We start from the raw sequence: 22,442 nt of genomic DNA on the forward strand, positions 1-22,442 counted from the left end.
CATTCATACGTTAGTTAAATTGGTCTAAAGACACATTAAAAAACACACCATATTTCGAGCATTTAATATTTAATTTAAAATACTGTAAAATATATATGCAATTATATAAGTAAATACACATTTAAATAGAATTTCATTAGACACTAAATACAACTTGCCATTTCCTGGTTTATATCGCGTATTAGACACTCGCTTAACTAATTGAAAAAAAATGCTCATACACATGGAATACCGATGTAAAGGTATGCAAAATGTATGCGTGGCCCCCACATGCAGCTGGGCGATGAAAACGAAATCCATTCGCAATTGAAATGTATACATATATACGTACATATATAGAAAAAAGATCTGTTGACATTTATAAATTTATGTTTTATCTTTTATAGCCATCGATTTTTGGACGTAGTTCTTATCAAAAGTTATGCAAAAATATTTATGGAATTTCGTTTAGACTGCAAATTTGGATTTGTCAAACGGTGTTGGTTATTCTTTCCTTTATCTTATTTCCTTTTCCCAATGGTTTCTATCCTTTCGTTACGTTCACAATTTAGTTTTAACTGTGATCTCGATTTAAATGCCAGCTCCATTCGGCTTAGTACCCAGGTTCTTGTACGGCTTGCCCCCATTGCGTTCCCACTCGCGATTGAATTCGTGCTCCAGAATTTCAGCACCTCGTTTGCGTGTCAGTCCGGTCTCTTCGAGGCTCAGTTCACACATTTGCATATCATCTGTGCCGGCAACGAGCAGGATTGGCGGCTTGTCCGCATGCAGCTCCATTTGCCGAGCAATCCACTGGCCATCAAAGTGCGCATACCACAAGCCGCGCTTGGCTATAGCAGAGAGGGAGAGAGAGAGAGAGATTAATAAAATATACTTAAAGAACTCCTTAGCACTTACTATTATCGGGCGCATTGGCTCTCATGAAGGGTATGCGGAAATAGCGATGCTGTGCTGACACGATCTCCTGTATGGGCTGCACAATAGGCGGCTGCTTAAAGGCTGTGAATATATGCAAAATGAATTTATTAAATATATTTAAACCAATTCAACACCACAGGCCGAAAACAGTCTAATATAACTCGCTATAATCTAACTCTATAATTGGGTAAGCATACTTTAGGATATGTGATCGATAGACTATAAAGTTATAGGAAGGGAAATCTATATATATAATAAAATTACAAAATCTAGTTACATTTTTGTCAGATAGACTTATGCCGTTATAAACTCAATCCAACAGTCGATAGATAATGATATTTAAAGGGTTTCAAATAAGTACTAGTACTTTAAGAAACTATAAAATACATTTTGCTTTACTCGGACTGTAAGGCCTTCGTTAGATCATGAGCTAATGTCTGTAATCATATGTTTGACACCTACCGGCCTCCATGACGCTGCGTGGTGCACGCTCATTCTCATCCATGGTGGTGCGTTTGCGGTTCTTTGCCTTCCAGGCATGATAGACCTTCAAGCGACGATGGAACTCCTGGCGACAGGCCTGCAATGGATGAGAAAAATAATTCATTTGAAATGCATATACAATTAGGCACGCTCTGCTCATTACCTCAAGCAATTCAATATCACAGGACGTGTTGATAGCATCGCGTAGTTCCGAGTATTTCCACTTGGATAAGTCGTACTTCTGCTTGCCAAGCGCTTGCTGTTGTGCGCGCACGTTCTCCGATCTGGGAACGTTAGAGATTTATTAATCTTCAATAATTTTGATTATATATATTAATGGAAAGCATGGAAAAAATCAAAGTGAGTTATAGATGGATTTCAATGCTTATTTTTGTTTACAAAAGAGTTTATAAGAAATGTTAAAAAGTTCTACAACTGAAGCCAATAAATATATCACAAATATTACAATTTAATTAGTATGAATGATACTTTATATAGTGTTAGTTATTTGTTTAGTTGTTATAAAAGTTGTCAAAAACCAGCACCAACTCACTTATTCAAATATCGCGAAGCAATGTTTGACACAACTTGTGAAAAACTTGTTCATCAAATATAAATAGTATATATAGAAAAGTAAAGCAGAAGGTAAAAGATATTTTGTTTTTGTTGTTTACAATCCAATTAGTTATTGAGTAAAAGCAGTAGAAAGCAAGAGAACAATTTTTAATTTGATACAACAATAAAATGAAAGTAAATTATAAAGTGTGCTATACCTGATCAGTTTGTTGGAACCCACGGGAGACGCGTCACTCAGACCACCACTGTGTTTGTTTTGTTGGTTGTGTGTGTTGGGATGTGGTTGGTGTACAAGAAGTAGGCGTGTAAGGGGGGAACGGGAGAAAGTTTGGTGAGTCTTCATCAAATATACATATACATATACATATAGATATAGATACATAATAATTATAATAAATAGCCTAGCTCATATATACAAACATTAAGCTAAGCAAGATTTTCAATTCACATTCTCACACTCTTTAAAAAGGCTTTCTCACTCGTCTTTCTCTCCTATACAATTCTCTCTTCACCTGCACCATGTCTACAAGTGCCTAATCCATTATATATATGCTATACACATATATATCTATTCTTTTTGGGCTTGCAAACACATACTTGCGTATGACGGGAGGACTATCCTCCACCTGGCCATTGGATTCGTTAGCCAAGCGCAGCGCCAATTCGTGATCGCGTCGCTCCTGTTCGAGCTGCTGTCGATACTTGGCATCATCCTTGGCCTCTTTCTCCAGCTGCGCCTGCAGCACCAAGGCGGCACGTCGATCCTCTTCCTCCTGGCGCATACGTTGAGCTTCGGCCAGCTTGCGTCTGGTTTCCATTTCGACTTTGCTGTAGATTAAAGTAAATGCTAAATAAATTGTGTTTTGATTAGTAACTTAACAGGACTAACAGTCGCTTGTTTTCGGCATCCTCGCGCAAACGTTGCTCCTCCGCCTCTCTGGCACGACGTTCCGCTTCGAGAGCTTCTTGTATCTTGCGCAGTCGCTCCTGCTCCTCCGCCTGCTGTTGCTCCTTCAACTTGTTATTCAGATCAACTGTCAGCTTATTCATGTTGGCCATGATCACCGTGTACATGGAGTCAATTTCGCGCTGGGTAATTCTCGGAGTTAGCTGGGGATAGAGAGAAAGACAGAGAGTAGGTCAGCAAACACATGATGCATGAGCAATATGGAATCACAGGGAACTCACTTTGATCTTCATAATGGCATCATCGATCTGCTTGTATATATCATTGACACCGCCGACAATTTCGTCGCGTCCCAGCTTTAGACCGCTGGCAATTTCGATGGTCTTCAAGGTGTTGGTCCGAATCTTGTTGATCTTGGCAATGCCCTGGTAGCGTGGACGATGTTGCTTGCGCGCCAGAAAGCCGCGTGCGATACGCTGGGCCGTCAGTACGCACCTGTTGCGGAAGATGATGCGATTGCGCACTAAATGGAAACATGGGTCAATTAAAGAAAACATCTCTGGAGTGCAAATGACTTACGTTTGATGACGCAAAGTGCGCCCAGCGCTGACTTGACCCAGCGCGAGCGCACCAGCCACTTCTTCACCTTGGCCACAATGGCCAGCATATTCTCCGGATCAGATCTCATGATGCGATCGAATTCCACAAATTTACCAGGCCTAAAGAAGACCTTTGTGATGCCGAACTTAAAGTCCTTGGCGCTCAGGTTGAGCGACTGGAACATGGCCTCGCAAAAGGTGCGCGCTGGCAGGGAAACCAGCTCCGGCGGCAGCACAGACTTGTACATGCTATAGAGATCGGCGAAGAGCACACGCGACGGGAAGCCATGCTCCATCAGCTCGAGAACGGATATGGTACCGGAGCACTTGAGCTGTGCCAGCGCCAAGCAGCCCTCGAATTGGCGATCAACCATTTTGCTGTTGGGCTTGATGCAGCGTATGAAATTGGTGCCCTGAGATGTACAATAAATAAATAAGATGCATTTTTGCTAGGCTTTTCGGCTTCGCCACTTACATTCTGCTCGAGCTTTTCCATGAGCTCGCCCAGCTGCGTCTTGAACTTGGAGCCAACGGAGATAAAGTTTAGTTTGCCACGCACAGAGGTGTTGCTGCCGGATGGAAAGAGCAGCTTGAGGAGCGGATTCTCGCACTCCTGCACCAGGCACTCGAGCGATGCGTGCAACGCATCATTGTTCTTCTCAATGAACTGTTCCGTATTGTAGCAGACGGCGCCAGCGAAATGACGCACGAGGAAGCCCTCTTCGTCACGCAGCGTGCGATGCGCCTTGAGGCGCGATGAGCGTGGAAGACCCAGGCGATAATGATTCGCCCACGACTTGTGCACCTCGGCAGTGAAATGAGCAGGCGACGACTTGGGCAACTTGGACTCCTCGTCCAGCAGTGTAAAGATGCCATTCGACTTTGCCTCGATCAACTCGATGATGTCCTGATTGTCCGTGAAGGTGATCTCAGGGACGTTGAGGCCCTCACGCTTATACAGCTCCTGCTCGTTCTTTAAAATGTTGTCGTTGAAGAACTTCTGCAGCTTTTCGTTGCAGTAGTTGATGCAAAACTGCTCAAACGAGTTGACCGTGAAGTACTCAAAGCCCGCAATATCCAGGACGCCGATGTAAAAGTTGGACGCCTGGAAGGGAATGCTCTGATTGATCAGAGCCACAATGCGATCGAAGAGCCGACTGTAAATGGCCTTGGCCAAGGCATCTCGTGCATTGTTCGCCTCATAGATCTTCAGAGGAACCCTGCAAATAGAGCAGAGGGTAATGGGAAACGAAACTAGCATTTCATAAATTGTAATTTACATGATAACCGTGCCCTTGAAGCCACCGCCCTTGCTCTGCATGACGCGCGACACCAAAGCCGTACGCAGCTCGGCTGGATCGACGCCCAGCAGGCGGCTTGTGATGTCCAGCGAGCGCTCCGATGCCTCCGCCACTTGACATCCGCCGCGCACATCGTCGGGTATCTCCTCAAAGTTGACGTTTCCTAAGTGCAAAACAGCCGCCACCAAGGTGTAGATGGCCATTTTATCTGTATCGGAGAGACCCAGACGACCCAGAGCCTCGTCCAGATTCTGGAAGTGCTGGTAGTCGTCGATAATGGGATCCTTGAGCGGGCCCTTCTTCTGGTGGCTCGTCGACTTTTGAGTGTCCGGAATGAGCTGCTCGGTCTTGGCATTGGCAAAGTACTGCGTGCAGCCGGAAAGATACTGCAAGAGAGCAAGTTACACGACGTGAGAAAAATAAGAGGTGAATTATCACTGCCAAATATGCTTACGCGATAGTCGTCCGGCTTGCCCAAGCTCAGCTTGTCCCGCAGCTGCTGGGGAGCGCCGGCGAGCAGCATGTAGAACACATGGTAGTTGCGCTCCTCCGCGCTCTGCGTGCAGATGCGACTCTTCTCCAGCAAATAGTGAGAGATATAGCCGCCGACCACCTGGCACTTGGCATCGTAGTGCACCTCAATGAATTTACCAAAACGCGACGAGTTGTTGTTGCGTGTGGTTTTGGCATTGCCAAAGGCCTCCAGCACGGGATTGGCTAAAGTCGGATTATACACAATTATTATATATACGTATACATATATATGAGTTTCACATACCATCCAGTATTTTGGTCTCAATGGGTCCAGCGCTGTCGTGCGAGTAGCACAGATATTTCAGCAAATACTTGGTGGACTCCGTTTTGCCTGCGCCCGATTCGCCAGAGACAATAATGGACTGAGACAACTTGTAGACGCGCATATCCCGAATCGCCTTATCCGCTATTGAGGCAGAGAAGATCAAGGATTAGAATGAGATTTGATTTGATAGATGGTCAGTACTCACCAATGGCAAAGACGTGAGGCTGCAGCTCGCCCAACGAGCGCCCATTGTACTTCTTGATGGTATCCGGCGCATAGAGCTCCTTGATCTCACGATACGGATTGACGGCAATGAGTATGTTAGCCACATAGGTCTGTAATGGATTACGGATTATATATATATATATGTACATATATTTATGTATTCTCTATATATTACTTACATAGATTTTGTCTTTGTAGTAACGCGTTTTCAGATTGTCCAAAAATGTTGCTTCGTTGAGCAGCATAAGCTCACCTGGAATTTGGAGTAAGTAGAGTTTATTTATTGTTTTATTCTCTTTTTTCTCAGTTAGTTCAGTTGAAAGTCAACTTTCACCCCGAGGACAGTCAAGAGGGTCGTCGGGGGTTAGGCATAAGTGCTTTACCGCTCAACTGTTTCACGCAAGCGTAGCTAACGATCACAACAACAAGAATTTTAATGCCCACGAGCAGCGGTACCATAAAGTTATACGATCTTGCCCAGAAGTAGAGCATCAAAATACAACACGTGAGATCAGTCTAGCTGTAACTTGAGCAATTACGATGGACATACCTACTACATATGTATCTCAACTGATCTTCACTAAAACACACAGAAGAGTTGAAATTTCTCTGGAAATTGTTTTTGGTTTATCTGGTTCTGCTTGGTATAGCCAGAAAAGTGACTGACTTTGATAGACATCTTTACAGAGCGTTTTATACATATGTACATATATATACATATATATATTTGTAATGTAATTAGTTTGTAATATTATCTAACTGGAATCTGTAGAATGTCTGGATAAAGAGATAGCCAGATGAACAGCTGACGGAAATAGCAGTTTCGAATCAGTATTCGTCTATTGTATATCCAATTTTTTCTTATATAACCACGTTCTATTCACAAACACAAGCCACACAATAGATAAAGCCGAAAAAACAACAAATAGACACGCACACACACACAGACATACATACGTACTACAGTCACATATATACAGACAACGCTCTATAGCATTTGATTTGTAATACTTACAGTTATCGTCGTGATCCTGGGGTCCATCACATGATGAGTGTATATCATCGTAGTGACACGTACGCTTGGGAAACTTGCGATCAATGGGCGTTACTTCGAACTCCTTGGTGCCAATTTCAGTGATGCGACCCTGTATATAACCCTCCACGGGATCTCTCACCCAAACGAGTTGGGTGTCCTCCAACATTTTGCGCACTGCAATCAAACATGAAATATTTTAAATGATCATTAGTATGAGCAACTAACAAATAAAGCTGATGATTTTCTATATTAATCAAAGTGGAAAATCTTATCAAACGCCGCCGACACTAACACGGTTGAACAGGTAAGAGGCGGCCAAAGAACGCTCTGACTGTGAGCCGCGTCGTCAGAGTTCACAAAAGCAACTGAGCAACCAGCACCGGTCGATCGCAGCCAGGTGAGCTGCGAGTGCTAGAGGTGAGACTATTGTCACTGAGAGCATCGTGTCACGACGAGCAGTTAGACACGTTTCTTGGGAAAGTATTAGACTGTTATAACATATTGTATTAACTAGAACTAATTTCTATTTATTTTACCTATCTATATCAAAATCATTCAAAATGTATTCATATATTGTTAAGTAAATACCAAAATTTTTTATAAATTTATATCTATAATTTGTCTGAAATATAAAGAATCACAATAAATAATATTTATTTTTATTTTAATATTTATTTATATTTATATTTAATATTTATTTAGATTATATTTATATACTCTATATGTGCATTCCAATGCAGCTATCATTGCTGATCACGCGCTCATCCCCAATATGCGCAGATCATTGCTATCTCCCTCCCACCCATGCAGTCTAGCCGTATTTAGCGAATGCGAGTAACAGTCATTAAGGCCGTTTTGACGCTCTGTTGCCAGTGGCTGGCTAGCCGGGTCGGCCGGTGTTTTATGGCAGTTCTTGTTGAGCATTTCTCAGCAATTAAACTTTACCTGTCCGTTACCGTTGCTTCTTTCACGCTCGCTCGCTCTCTCTCTCTCTCTCTCTCTCTCTCTCTACATTTCTCTCTCTCCCCTACTACTTCTTTTGACTTTTGGTCTTCGCTCTCGCTGACGTTGTCGCCTTGTGGCAATTTCTGTTTCCTTTCCTATATCGCTTATTTTGTTATGTTGTCTGTTTTTTTCTTTTACTGTATTTTTTCTATCTGTTTGCTAGGTTACCTTTCTTGGTCATGCGTTGACTCACGGGCGTCGTGATGTTGATAAGCACGGCTCCGCCAACCGTGTAGGTGTTGACAATCAAGAGGTAGGCAGAGAGAAAGATTCCGAGAGAGAGAGAGAGAGAGAGAGAGAGAGGGAGAGACAGAGACAGATACCCCTTTAACAATGCCGACCTTGTACTGTTCGCACAACAATCGCAAATAAACAAATAGGTTCTGTGTATACGATTTCAAACCGCAAATCTCTCGCTTACAGCCACCCGCCCACCCTCTCTCAGTGTATCACCCCCCCAGCAGCCCCTTATGGGCATAGAAATGGGGAGGTTCAGTTAGACAATGACGTCGGACAGCATTTCAGCAACGGCGTCAAGGTGAAATTCATTTATTTACGGTGCTGGGTTAATGGTGCATGGCTCGGTTGGTCTCTCTCGTTCCATGGGTTTCGGCTCTGGCTCGGATCCACACACTCAATTAGAGACTGTTTTGGGTGTCTCGCATTTCATTGGGTTTTCGGTAGAACAATGCAAATCATCTGTGTACAGAAACACAAACAGTGAGAGCGAGAGAGAGAGAGCGAGTGAGAGAGGAAGCTAAGCTCTTCGCGCATAAATTATGACACAAATTTGCCAAAGTGCTAAATTATTAAATGATCGTTAAACGAGTTTTTTTGTATTTCTATTTTTCAGATTGTTTAGTGTCTGAGCAACTGCTAGTGGGTGTATTTCGCAAATCCAATTGTTTCTCATTGTTGTACAAAATACCGTTTAGCTATTTAATCTATTCTGAGATTACTTTTCCTCTATTGTCATACATGAAGAGGTTCGGCATAACGTGTGTCGCATGACTCAGTGTTTGACCTATTCTATAAAGGTTCTTCACAGTTCTAGCCATGTTAAGAGCTGTTATCAAAACAATATTCGAAATGTTTGTTTCGTGCTCGTGCCAGCCGGAATGTGTCACGAATTTCATTGCCTTTTAGCACTGAGATATTATCGCGTCTTCTATACATTCCATAGATATTCAGTTTTTTTGTCTTTTCAAATTTTTCAGCTTAATTGTCAAATACTCCCAGGCTGATAGCGAGTGTTAATCGGGCAGACCCATTAAATGTAATGCAATGTATTCATCACAATTAGCCCAGTTTGTACATAGAAAGTGGAACTTGGCCTATGCATATATCTGGAAATCGCTTTATAATGTGCAAGGCAAATTAACAACAATTTTGCAGGCAATTTAACATAATCTTGATTATGCAGCCAAGAGCGAGGGAAGAAAAACACAATACTTGCAATATGCAGTTTGGAATACCCTGTAATTATTTTGTTTATGGAGTTTGATATATTTTAAGTGAAAGAAGTAAGAAACAAACTTGCAATATTCATTTTGAGATACCCTGCAAAACTTGGGTTGATATTCTTATAGTTTTTCGAGCATATAAATTTCCTTAACATTTAAAAATTATTTTTCTGCTGCGAGTTTTGAATACATTATAAATTGTATATATATATATATATATATTTGAAAGTTATCCTATTTTATTTTTGCACATGTTAAGCCTATCTTAATAAAGGGTATATTCAAAGCCTTGCATTTATCAATTTGACTAAGAATATATGACAAATGTATCAACAATTTGTTAAACAGCTATGCAAGCTATAACGAACATTTGACTACAGGGTATGCGTATAGTCATCCAACTCGCTTGACTCGCTTCTTTTGTCAGCAATGGCAACGATGACGCCTTGAAGTAGTCGCCTCTGTGCCCACAATTTGTCTGGCACTTGAATCTCTGCGCGCTGCTCTGCATGAGACGTTGGCATAAATTACAAATTGCAAAAAAAAAGCAACTCACACAAACACACACAAATGAAGTTTGCAGCAAGGTGTGTGAGTGTGTGTGTGATGAATGCCACATTTGATGGCCGTTTATGTAGAGACGAAGCTGCCTAGCTGCATTCTGTCAGGGATTGCAATGCATAGCAAAAAAGGAAATGGGAGACAATCTGCGTGCAGGTCTCAGAAGCAACCAAGTGTGGCCGGAGCAACAAAAAAAAACGAGCATGATGCACAAGAAGAAGAAGTAGAAAAACATAAATGACTTGATGATGGAGGAAGTGCTTGAGGGCGACATTGACAATGGCCAAGACAGGCGGCAAAGCTTGAAGAGAAACGTCCAAGTCATGCTGAAGCACTGTGAAAGACGGACGGCAAAGGCTTATGAAATGTGAAGCCTTTGGCCTCCGCGCACCTTAAATGAATGACACCTGCAGTCGCCGGGTCTGCACGACTGTCTAAGGCTTATTTAAACAGGGCCGAGCCGGGCTGCTTTCTTGACCGCCTCGCATGCGTAATCTGAGCAGCATAAACACCTTTTTGGAGCCAGCCAATTAGCCAGGTCGCGCAGACACGTCGACGTGATTTGCGGCCAGCTAATGCATAGACTAGCGACTACTGAATATGCGAATGTGTGTGTGTGTGTGCTTTGTTACTTGGGGTCGGTGATATCATCGCCGCAATGCTCATCGTCTCGCCCTTTGCAGCCCCAACCCACTGGCCAAGTGAATCAGCCCAAGTTGCGTGCCGTAGTTAGCCGTGCTAGTCACTTATTACTGTAATTGAAGGCACGCGCATTTCATTTGTTGCTGCATTAGCCAAAGTGCTTCATGAGATTTTATTTTGAATAGCGAGACAATCTTATTTAGTATTTAGTTTGTGAATTTTCGAAACTTTAGCCGTCTTCCCGTTAAAATATTAGGCCAATGCACCTGATTGAAGTTGTTATCTGTGAGCTGTTGGCTGGCTTTGTTTAGAATTTTTATGCGATAAGGTTTATTAAAGAGTTGGTTTTGCTGTTGATAAGCAGCGCAAAAAAAATGCAAACAATGTAAAATTTGTCTAAGCAATTTTTAGCATTTATATAGCTCTGAAACCATTGCAAATTATTACGAAGGTAACAAGCACATTAAAAAGACAGAAGAAGGCGTGGCTATGCCTATGTAATGCATAGATGTAAACTTGATTGCGGAGGGAGAGCTGATTTGATAGAGCTACTATATCCGTTCAGTTCTCGTTATATATAAATAATATTGACTTTTGCATTTGAAATCCATTTAATTGCAGACCGTATTTATACACCGTAGACGGAATTTGTTTTCTTGTTTTCCAATCTCTAATCTGAACTTCGCACATTTAATTCAGCAATAAGCCCAGTGTCTGCTAGTTGAACAAACTCCTTGAATTAGCTTAAAGAACAAATCAAATGAATAATAATAATACCTAAACGAATCGTTTTAGTTTAAGATTAAGTTTATAATAATAGTGTGGTTTGAATTTCAGAATTAAAATAATGTACTTCAAAATGATAATTGATAAATAATGATGATAATTTGCAGTAATACACACATACATATATTGCGAAAAAAAACCCTTCATAAAATTTTCTGTCTGTAGACCTTTTCCGCAAATTGTTGCTATTATTAGTTAACTATTATTGCCCTTAAAATTAATTGCAATGACCACAGAGATTATACTCAATTGGTAGCAGATAAGATTGGGCTTTATTGAAGTTGCGCCAATTAATTGCAATATTTATTATGAAGCTTACCAGAGTTGGGATCATGTTGCTGCCTGTTGTTGTTGCTATAAAAATCCATCGTTTGGCGTGTTTGTGCGTGAGGGACTCAATAAGTTAATTTGCAGTGCAATGCACTTGGGTAGTCTAAGGGTTGAGTCAGCAGAAGGGACTGCAGTTGAGTGCACTTTGAACTGAGGCAAAGTATATTGGCAAGGGGGTTGACCCGGACTCTGAAACCGTTTCACTGTGTAAGCATATATAGCGTGTGTGTCTGTGTTGGTGCTGTTGATATTTGGTGCAGGCTTGACAGCTGCTTGCCTCCCTCTTCTGGATTTTCACTATCGATTAAACACTTTTCACTTGCTGCGCCGCATTACACTTTCGCACACACTTCTGCCCCCCTGTGCCGTCTGTCTTTTGCTCTGTTGGATAATTTCAAGCGGGAATTTGTTTTCGCTTTTCTCGCTGGATTGCCACAATCTCAATTGCAATTACAATTACAATTAGTTGCATGTGGAAAAGCGTGAAATTTTTGTTGCACAATTTGCGGCTATTACTGACCTACATTACGCGCCAACCTCAACAACGGCATCGACAACAGATGAGCCACAGATTGAGATATGGAGAATTGCGTCTTGCTCCACACAATATGCATAAATTATTTGTAGCTGGCAAAGTTTTGGTTTTTGTTTTTTTCTGTACGTGTTGACTGCATTCGATGTATCTAGATCTTATTGCACTAGATGTTGTTGTTGTTGTTGTTGTTTTTGCTGCTGTAGTTTTCACCCAGTAACCGAGTTCTATGACCAACCCCGCCCCGATTGCCGAATGACCCGCAAACGAACCACGTGCGATGCGACTGCAATCGACGAGCTCACGAATTGCACTAAATGCGTCTCCGGATTCTGTGTGGAAACGGGGCAGGATGTTCGTTTACGATATTCCGGGGTTGTTGTTATTGCGCATCACATATCGTAAACGATATGCTTGAGCGTTAACTGCGCCGAATCCACAATGGCTGTGCCCCGTGTGTGAGTGTGAATGTGTGTGTATGTATGTGCGGGTGGCTGTGGGTGGCACAGTAATAATTCCATTTGCGTGTCAGCGCCGGTTAAATTGTCAGTTGAGTTGCTCTGCATTCTGTTTATGCTCCAATTGAAGCTCCAAACAATGGCAAAAATTGTAACACTTCGCTGAAGTGCGGCTGGAGTCGCCACCAGGAAGCAATGGCAACTGCAAACGGAGACGCACAAAGGGCACACACACACACACACACACACAACAACAACAAAATGCAATGACAGTGCAGCTTGGCATGACATAACAACTTCCTGTATAATTTACGCGGCGCCCCCGCGTCTCAGCGTCTCTCATTGCAACGATTCGAATTGAGTTATTCACTAGCGCAACAGCTGCTTGAGAGATGCTCAAAAGAGGGGACTCTAACAGCATTTGTTTACGAATAGCAAGCCTTCATGCTTCTGTGTGTATGTGTGATGAGCGAGCGCTCTGCATGTAAGCATGCAAGTATAGGTAAGAATCTACGAAAGCTTTGCGTCAATTACTTTCGGCAGCAAAGTTTAAAATTAACGGATAATTTGCATAAGAACGCGTACTAAAAACAACAAAGCAAAAGAGCTTTCGCAAAGCTTTTTGTGTGAAAGCAACAATTCAACAGGCGGCAAAGCAGAAGGCGGCACTCATACTAGCAAAACGCCGAGAGAGAGAGAGAAAGAGAGAGAGGGAGACAGAACAACAGTCAGAGTGGGCGACCGCAACGACGCTACAACGTGCTGTGCTACGACAAACGTTTGTAGCGTGAGGGTTAACTCCCGCTGTGTCATAGGGAGGAATGAAGCATAGAATATACTCGTCAGCTGTCTCAATCTACATACACGCGTATATACAGAGTAAAAATAAAAAATTAAAAAAAAAAAAAAACGCTCAGTGTGAGAGCGTAATATAAAAATAGCCGCGATTGTATTTAATGTACTCGCTTCATTCTCCGGTAATGAACAAATGAGCATGAAATATGAAATTCTTTTATTTTAAATTCATAAATAAAAAAATAATATTTTTATAAATTATAATTTGCTAAATGCAGAGTAAAATAAAATCAACAAAAACCCATTGCCAAAACCAAATATGCAGCATCAATGTGCACAGGCAGACATTCAATTGCTGCTCTACAACAACAATTCTCACACACACAAACAAACAAACAGTCACCCTCAGTGAGCTGTGAGCGCGTGAGCAAATATACATTTGTGAAAACTGTCGGGCAATGTCGACACTGCTGCTTATGTAGCATGTTTAGACAGACCCGTTCAACAAGTCAGGTTGGCCGAGCGGTCTAAGGCGCCAGATTTAAGCTCTGGTTCTCGAGAGAGAGCGTGGGTTCGAACCCCACACCTGACAAGTTGGGAAATTTACTTTTTTTTTTTTTTTTAATTTATTATTTACATAAAACAACAAAATTATTATGCCCTAGTAGATAAAATTTGTTATTTAAATCTGCTATAATTAAATACTATGTATTATGTTGTGTGAATTATGCATGTTGTATGTGTCTTCTACCGCAGCACGATGAAAGTTTATAAATACAGTTTATCAAAAATGTTAGTGCATTGGAACTGATTGCTCGAAAGATGATTCATCCAAGATTATTTACGGCCACCTGATTGCAATTGCAGTTGTTGGCCGTCGGAGAGCCCGAAAAGGGCTATTTAATGGAAGTCATTCTACCATTGAAACACCTTCCGGTTGACCAAAGGCCAAAAACCAAGCCCAAAACCAAAGTGGGCAACAAAAGGCCAGCAAGTGCCGTTGACTCTGAATAATTAATAATCATGCTCTCTGTTCGTTATGTGTCCATTGTTTTGGCCTGTGCTTTGTTATGTATTCTGTTGCATTGCGCCACAACACGTTCAGGCGACAACAAAAAAATGGTTAAAAAAAAAAAGATGCAAAATATAACTAACGGTCTAGTTGACTTTAGCCTGATGGACTGAACGAGGACAGTCTGCCAAATTTGTAACTTGACAAAAAGTACAAATTTCAATTAAAATGGGTTTTTGTTTTCGTTGATAATAATATATAAATTTTTCAGACTACGCTCGTGTGTGATTAAATAGCAATGAAAATTTCGTTGTGCTTAGCTGAAAAATCAATTTGTCAAGCGCTGTTTTATTATTTTTCTTTTCTTTGTTTTCATTGATTTCGATTGATTGAAAGATCATCGATGCATTCATTTCATTTAGATTTGATTAAAGTTTTAATTTGTAGTCACATTAAAATAATTTCAACAGCGAATCAATCAAAAGAGAGCTGCCTTTCATTAGATATCCATTTCTTTTAGATATCCATGAATAACCAATTCGTAAATTGATTTTCCATAACACGTGACAGCGCTGTTGCAACATTGGCAATGTATCTCTTTTTGATTTTTGTTATTTTGCTTTTGCTTTTGGCCTCTGCTTTGGCCCATTTTGCGGTGTATACCCTAGTTATATGTGACACTTCCCGTATATATGCACGTATATATAAGTATATGCCAGCTGAACAAAAAAGATGATTGCATGCAAAGAAAAAGCCAAACAATTGCCATAATTTCATAACCCAGAGCTAACCAAGCTCGTTTCCCATTCTTTCAACGTTGTAGAAACAATTTCAATTGCTTTGTGGCATACAAAAAGCAGAGCTCAAAAGACAGCAACAACAAAAACAACAACAACAGCAGCAGCAACAGAGTTGTTGAAAATTGTGTAATAATTGCGACATTTTTTGTAGCTCAAAGCCCTGAAGTAGAGCTTGAAGTGAAGTGAGCAACTGTGCAACGTCAGAGCGAGCTAACAAAATAGAATTGGCAACACGATTCAGCTGGAGTTTTGCAGGCGATGCGTCTTACACGTTGCAGACGAGAATTTATAGGATAGCAGTTATATAAGAAATCGGCGTAAGACGTCTAAGAAGTCCATGACGGATAGATAAAATTGTTCACTTTCTGCTCTGCTGTTTTACTTCATATTAAGTGATTTAAAAAACATGTCTCATCCATTATAATGTTTAAATGAATGCATTACTAATATTATGAGCATTTGGTTTTGTTTGTCTGTTTTTAATTGAAGCCCACAAATGTTAAACCAATAAACGATCTTATGCGTCTAGTGCTATTCGTAATCAGATGACAAAGCGTTAAAAGTGGAAATGAAGAAAGTGTAGGTATAGAGCGTTCGTAAGCTCTGACTCTAAGTCCATTACAGAAATTATTATATAAGAATGATCTACTTGGGAGAGTCCGACGGAGAGGTACACTGACGGTTCTGTGACGATTGCTTGCAACTAAACATACATATACACGAGGGTACGAACACACATTAAAGAAGTTCTTAATATTTTAGCAAAACAAAAAAGTTATACATACTTCAGAAGAAAAAGATTAAGATGTGGAATTCTAATTGAATAAAAGATTAACAAAAATATTATTTTTAGTGCTTAATCTGAGTGCTCTTTAAGTTGATCAGCTAACTATTTCTAGAGTTGCTATAAGAAATAAGAATCACATTCAGACAGGCAAAGAGATACAGGTCTACTCGCCTATTCATTCTGATTAAAAGTATAAAGTAAAAGTATAATATTTTATGGACTCATCCACTTTGCCTACTGTCCAGCTGTTACGTATATATGAAAAGAAATCCTCATTGCGCACTTTTAATGTATTTGGGGATATAAATAGAAGGAATTTCGCTGGAATTTAATTACCAGCACGCTCTTTCAACCATAGCAATGGTAATTGAATTGCTTTGACTCTGGCTCTGACTCTGGCCTTAGCTTTGCGTGGCTGTAAAAACAAGTTTCAGGCTCAGCGTTCAGTGCGTTTCAATATCAAGTTCAACCAGTCAGGCTCAGGGACGCTAACGGTGCCAATGTCCAGCGACAGGTTCCTGTTTCGTAACGCGGGGGCTCGCAAGAATCGAGGCAAAGGCAAAGGCAACCGCAACATCAGCAGCAGCAGCAGCAGCAGCAACAGTCGCACAATTCACATGCAACTGCGCATATCAGTTGCACGGATTTGCGTTCTTCTCGCACTGGTGGCAAGTGAGCAACCAGTTCAACTTGTTTGCCAGCTGCAACACAGCCACAGAATCAGCGAATAAAAGCGTATCACAAAAGTTAAGCTCTTGCCAGTGGACTACAATCGACTGCATCATACTCGCTCAGCATCCACAAAACAGCAAAGGCGATCAGAGACAAGTCTTTAGAACTTTATAACTAATATATATAACTTTCTCTGAGATGCATAATTTTCAACATTTGTCTTTCTGAACATAAATAGACTAAGACTATAACTTCTCATAGCAAAGGCTCTGATTCGATTATACAAACCTTGAGCTAAGGTAAGTAAGATACAAGATAAGTAAAGATACACATAAAAGCAAACACTGCACAGAACGAATATACTGGTTTCAAAACGTGCAGGAGCGTAGAAAAATCTGCGCTGTCAGCGTTTGATGATGAGTCATGCGGCTAACTAGCCCCAAGTTGTGTTTTGGAAAACCTCAGTGAAAAGCTGCGCAGAGAGGAAATGCTCAAAAAGCAATTACGTTTGCAACAATAGAACGCTGCAGCTGTAAAATTTATGGCCCAAACTTAACAGAAACATGATTTCAGCAGCACGGTTCGGCGCCGCAACGGCGGGGGGCAGAGTTCACTGTACCGTAAAGCAGCAAACGCATGCGCACATCAGCTAAAAAAAAATACAGAAAACAAAACGAGTTCGCTTCGAGTTGGTTTAGTTTTTTTTTCCTTTTTGTTTTTTGGCCAACAAAACACTTCGCATAGTTTAACCTAATATATTTTTTAATAACTATGTATGTAGTTCCCCAATCCTTTTCCGAGTTCAACGACTTTGCCTTCAAATTGTGTTGCAAATGCAAGAAAGATTTGCTATGTTTCGGTAGCTAGTGGAACCAATAAAATAAGCTGAATTATAAAAGTGAAAAACAGGAAACGCAGCAATAAACAATCAAAAAGTGAAACAATTAACGCCCGTCATTTCCTACTTCAGCTGCCATTTAGTGCAGCAGGAGCAGGCGTTGAGACTTTCCGTTTAAAAGCAAACAGGCATTAAAAACAGTGAGCGCTCGACTAGAAGATACCCTGAGTGCTTCACGTTTTGAATTCGTTTCAATGATCTAATAAATCATATGTAATACTCCCAAAGCATTCAATGAAACGCAAGATATAGCACAAAGAAGCTAGAGATAGCTAGGGATCTTGATCAAAATGAAAAGTAGATCTTGAAACGTTTCAGATTTGTTAAATTAACGGATGATTAATATTGGTTTTAATCGAGTACTTAAGAGATTCCGAGTTAAAAAAATTCCGAAAACTGCTATCGATCAAGTATATACAAGTACATGTAAATACTTAATGCAAACAACAATGTTTTCTTTTGCCATGTACAAAGATTTAACAAAACTCTCTTTTGGGTTCAGGGCACTGAAACAACAACTGCAGGCTAGCAGCTATCAGTGTTGTTGCCGTTTGCGTTTAGCCCCCATCTACGTCTGATGAATTCGCTTGGGGCCCATCTTTCTTATGCATTTCCCTCTGCTGTCGCACATATGCTTACAGATTTTCCATATGGCATATGCCTGAGTTTCATTAAAAAAAAACTCTCCCACTCACAATTGGGATGTGTGTGAGTGACGCATTTGGCTGTCATAAACGGGGCCTGCAGATATTGCCAAGTGCACTTCTCAACGTAAATAAACAAATACTCGTATTGCTCTTATTATTTTCATATATTCTTATTATAGCGTATTTTAGCTGTTTTCCATATTGGCTTGACACAGGGAAAGAGAGTGTCGATGGCTACGAGACGGCTATTTTCCAGCTGTGTTTTGTTGTCATGTTTCGAGTAGCTGGCTTTACTGAATATAAAGCATTAGTGGCTTGGCTTATTCTCATTATGAGGTAATTATTTTGTTTCAATTTGACTGACGAGTCTTCGGTTCTACTTGGAACTAGTAGAGCCTATGACGTTTGCAAAGCAAATTACATTCTTAAAATAGTAAAAAAGTTGTCTTATTCTCAAAATTTCCAAAATTAAATCTTCATTAAGTTTCAATGCTTTGTAACAAGTCGAAGGCTCTTTAGCCAGAGCGTTACTCTATAGTTAGTTTTAATTCCATATTATCTAAATAAACTAATCTTATAATCAATTTGCTATTCTTAAGGTTTACATATACTATGTATGTTACCTATCATTTAAAGTCGATTGGCACCCGTTGAAAGTAATACCAAAAATTTAAAGAACAGAAACTTATTTTATTGTATTTAATTCTTTTCTTTAAATTTACCCAGTTAACTTTAGTTTTTAAATTTAGTAGATTAAAGCTGTTGTACTTAAGCAAAATTATTAGCCATTTCGATGTTTGTCATATTTGTGAGCTATATACTGAGCTTTGTGTCTGCGCTTGTCAGTCAACCTGTTATCAATTTCTTTAATCTTATCTATCATGAGGCAGCTGATGGTTGCCCGTATATACATAAAATCAAGATACGGAATATTTACAGATAGATAAAGAAGAAGCATATACGAAAATCACCAAAAAAGGTAAATGCAAGTGCGAAAAAATGGAGTTCCCAAAAATACGAAAAAGAACTAAAAATAATGATATTATTTGAAAATACAAATAAAACTATGAATATAGCATTCATTAATTAAATCTAAAATGGCATTTCATTAGTTGCTCAAATATATCTTATACTTTCTTTTTGTTTTAATCAAGATATCTACTCCACATATCTTTAAACAAGATACAATATTAAAATATTAATATTAATTTAACTGCTTCATATTTTTGTGTATTTCGATAGTGTTTTTATAATCCCAAGCCCATTTTCACATAAACCGTTATGCTTTGTGTGCTTAAGATGAATTTAAATGGAAAATTAGATAAATATGTAGATAAGGTAAATCTCGTTCGGAAGTTTGCGTCTGCGTCAAAAGCGAAATGCGAAAAGCACGAGCAAGAAAATACACAGACAGAAATATATATGTACATACATACATAAATAGGTATGTGCATGTATGTACATATGTACATATATCTGGGTAATATGCTAATCTAAGAGTCTAGGAAACAAAGGGGCCAATTAATCTACTAACTTTCACTGTGGCCCACAGATGTTTCACTTTTATTATATGCAAATTCACACAAGTTCAAGCACTCTAAATGGTCTTGAGTGGGGCGGAGCGCTGAGTATTCGGCTAACGAGCATCTCTCACGGATCTAAGACCCCATTGTTGTCTGACCAGCAGCTATTTTCGGCCAGCGGAAGTTCCTCGGGCAGCTGTCGAGCCTAAACCTAAAGGATCTATGTATCTCGACAATTGACGATCGCATTTCAGTAACGAGTTCGCTGTGTCAGCGCTGTGACGCGTGCGTCACACAGCTACAAGAATCAACTGGATTGCCAGATACGAAACCAAAAAAAGAAAACAACGCTAATATACATATAAATATATAAATATATATGTATATGCAAAAATTGCTTTTGCTGTACTGCTAAACCCGTTAATTGGCTTTTAAAAATGCACGCTTTGCGAATGTGTTTATACCCAAAGCTGTCCAAAATATATGCAAAAAACTTTATGTATATATATATACATATGTATTTGTGTGTGTGAGGGTTCTCTTTTAGAGTTGGGCGTGTGTCGTGTTTACCTATCGTAGCACGAAGTAAGACAAACAACCTTTACAGAACAAAACATTTTTGTTTTATGGATTTGAGTAAACGTTAAAAATTGGTTTGCATTTGAAGGCAGACTGTAAACATGAATTTAAAAAAATTTTATTTTGTTAAATTTCTATCAGAGCAATAAAAATTAAAAGTTGAAATATTGTGCTAATTATTATTATTATTGTTTTAATAATTAGCTAACTCGCTAAGTAACTATAATTATAAAATATTTAAACAAGTCGTGTTTGTACCGTGTTTTAGCTGCTCGTGTCTAGAACAAATCAAACTAGCGCGTACTTCTCTCATGAGTACAAAGTGTGTGTGTATTGCGCATCAAACGTATCTGTGTACTGCACGTACATATATGCGTGAAGAGAGCAAAGGAGTGCAAGAATGAGAGAGTTTTACAAGAGTTGCGCCTGCTTTGTGTTCGTTTATATGGACACGCGCAAGCGCGAGGAGCTAGTCACGTCGTTAGAGATTATTTCCAAAGAATACAATTAAATTGCAAAATGTGCCTGGAATAAGCAAACGCATACCAGTGAACATTGCTCCTTCCAGCCTTGGGCGCTGGTAACTCTCGTTTCCGCAAGCAATTAAAATGGCCCTGGGCCAATGATTTTTATGTTTTCATACGCGTCGCCTGCGCCCGTGTCGAAACACACACATACACATCTATAATTCCAGTTTCCAGCCTTCTGCTTTGCCTTTTGACTTTACAGTCTATATATAGCATATGTATCTATGCATGTGTGCATGTGTGCGCGGGTGAGACAGCTGCTGCTTTTGGTGGTGCCTTTGCTTGTTGTTGACATTCGCTGTTGTTTCACCCCCACGAGGATGTCGCGACTGCGCCCTCTTTTCCAATTTTCCAATCGATTCAGGGTCACGTTTTATGCAGCAGCAGCAAAATAATACGGTTCGCGGTTTACTTAGGTGAGATTGCTCGACCAGCAGATAGCCTTTTTATAGTTTGAGATATATGTATATATATTTTTTTTCATCTACACATAGCGTAGAATTCTTGACCTAAGTCAACACTTTTATGTCTTTTTCTAATCTGCGAAATATGAGCACTAAATAAAATACGAGCTTGAAGAGTCAAATTGAACAACATTTAGAGTGAAGTGGTATATCTATAAGTGGTACACACTTCGCATTTATATTATAAATATACATTCATATGCCTATTGATATGTAGCATTCAGTTAATTATACCCATTTTTAATTTGTATAAAGGGTATAAGAACCATTCACAACATATACGAACAGAAACGAAGCGGATAAAACGCTCTCAAATTTTTCAGCTTGGCCGAAAGGGCAAATGCGAGTTGTCATCGTGTTTGTTGTTGTGCTTTTTTGTTGTTGCTCTAATCCGTTGCGCTTACCTGTTGCTGTTTGTATTGGTGCTTCCGCTGCTGCTGCGCGGCTGTGGAGTGTTTTGCCGGTGTTTTATGATATTTGTTTGTAATCAGGGTCGCTCGTTGTGTTTCGCTTGCTTTCCGTTTTGGCAAAATACAGAATCCAATGTTTACGAATTAAAAATTTTGATTAAAACACGAGCCAAAGAACGCGCCGAATTGCGTTTTAGGGCTTTCGTTAATTTATGTTGTCCGTTAGCAGTTTAATGTGCTGCAGAAGGCAAAAATGCCATCGAACACAATTTTTTGTTGACGTATTTCAATAGAGTGTGTTGTTTATTAACTAAAATTTCATGTGATCTCGTGTATAATTGCGCCAAGTGCGCCGCACCAACCGCAGCGTTCGATGTTTATCTTACGACTGCCCGCGATGTCCAATTCGACATATCGTTATCGAAGCGCAACTCAAAATGGCATGCAAATCGATAGAGCCGATAATATATTTTGTATTTGAAAAGCAGTGCTGTAAAATGTATGAAAACGTTGCGCAGCATTCAGCTTTGGCTAGCATGTTGCTGCATATCGAACTGATTGGCTACATGACGCATAAGCATGCGTAATAATAGTTGCCATAATAGTTGAGACATTTGACCGTGTGTAGAAATATAAATATGCTTGATCTACGGTACTTTAAGCAATATATAGAAGTTTGAAATCATTAAAACTGACTAATCTATCAG

The 22,442-nt window shown here is 40.0% G+C and overlaps 1 protein-coding gene and 1 non-coding gene across 6 annotated transcripts; one reads left to right on the forward strand and one right to left on the reverse strand.

Annotated features, from left to right (window-relative positions):
• Window positions 1-52: 52 nt before the first annotated feature.
• jar (Myosin heavy chain 95F jaguar) lies at window positions 53-22,144 on the reverse strand. Of its 5 annotated transcripts, none has more exons than XM_018018699.2 (18): window positions 21,730-22,144; window positions 6,824-7,018; window positions 5,988-6,061; window positions 5,789-5,918; window positions 5,563-5,724; window positions 5,239-5,501; window positions 4,764-5,170; window positions 3,959-4,703; window positions 3,464-3,896; window positions 3,166-3,407; window positions 2,867-3,087; window positions 2,575-2,805; window positions 2,175-2,222; window positions 1,955-1,999; window positions 1,565-1,685; window positions 1,381-1,498; window positions 898-999; window positions 53-830 (listed from the first exon to the last, which is right to left on the reverse strand). In XM_018018699.2, exons 2-18 carry the CDS (start codon window positions 7,008-7,010, stop codon window positions 571-573), a joined length of 3,789 nt encoding a protein of 1,262 aa, XP_017874188.2. In that variant the 5' UTR covers window positions 7,011-7,018; window positions 21,730-22,144; the 3' UTR covers window positions 53-570. The 5 variants fall into 5 exon arrangements, with proteins under 5 accessions (XP_017874188.2, XP_017874186.2, XP_017874189.2 ...); XM_018018697.2 differs by lacking the exon at window positions 21,730-22,144 and adding an exon at window positions 11,621-12,486; XM_018018700.2 differs by lacking the exon at window positions 21,730-22,144 and adding an exon at window positions 7,137-7,282.
• TRNAL-UAA (transfer RNA leucine (anticodon UAA)) lies at window positions 13,925-14,008 on the forward strand. Its single transcript has one exon. It is a non-coding gene; the product is annotated as a tRNA-Leu (tRNA).
• Window positions 22,145-22,442: the final 298 nt, after the last annotated feature.

Source organism: Drosophila arizonae, chromosome 2, assembly GCF_054131065.1.
Source record: "Drosophila arizonae isolate 15081-1271.41 chromosome 2, UAZ_ARI_1.0, whole genome shotgun sequence".
Taxonomy (NCBI): domain Eukaryota; kingdom Metazoa; phylum Arthropoda; class Insecta; order Diptera; family Drosophilidae; genus Drosophila; species Drosophila arizonae.

Excerpts from the sequence above, each read along its gene's own strand:
- jar (XM_018018697.2), bottom strand. The coding sequence starts at position 11,669 with ATGGATTTTTATAGCAACAACAACAGGCAGCAACATGATCCCAACTCT. Across the intron at positions 6,062-6,823 it reads CCAGGATCACGACGATAACT|GTGAGCTTATGCTGCTCAAC; the intron begins GTAAGTATTACA and ends TCCAAATTCCAG. Across the intron at positions 5,919-5,987 it reads ACTACAAAGACAAAATCTAT|ACCTATGTGGCTAACATACT; the intron begins GTAAGTAATATA and ends AATCCATTACAG.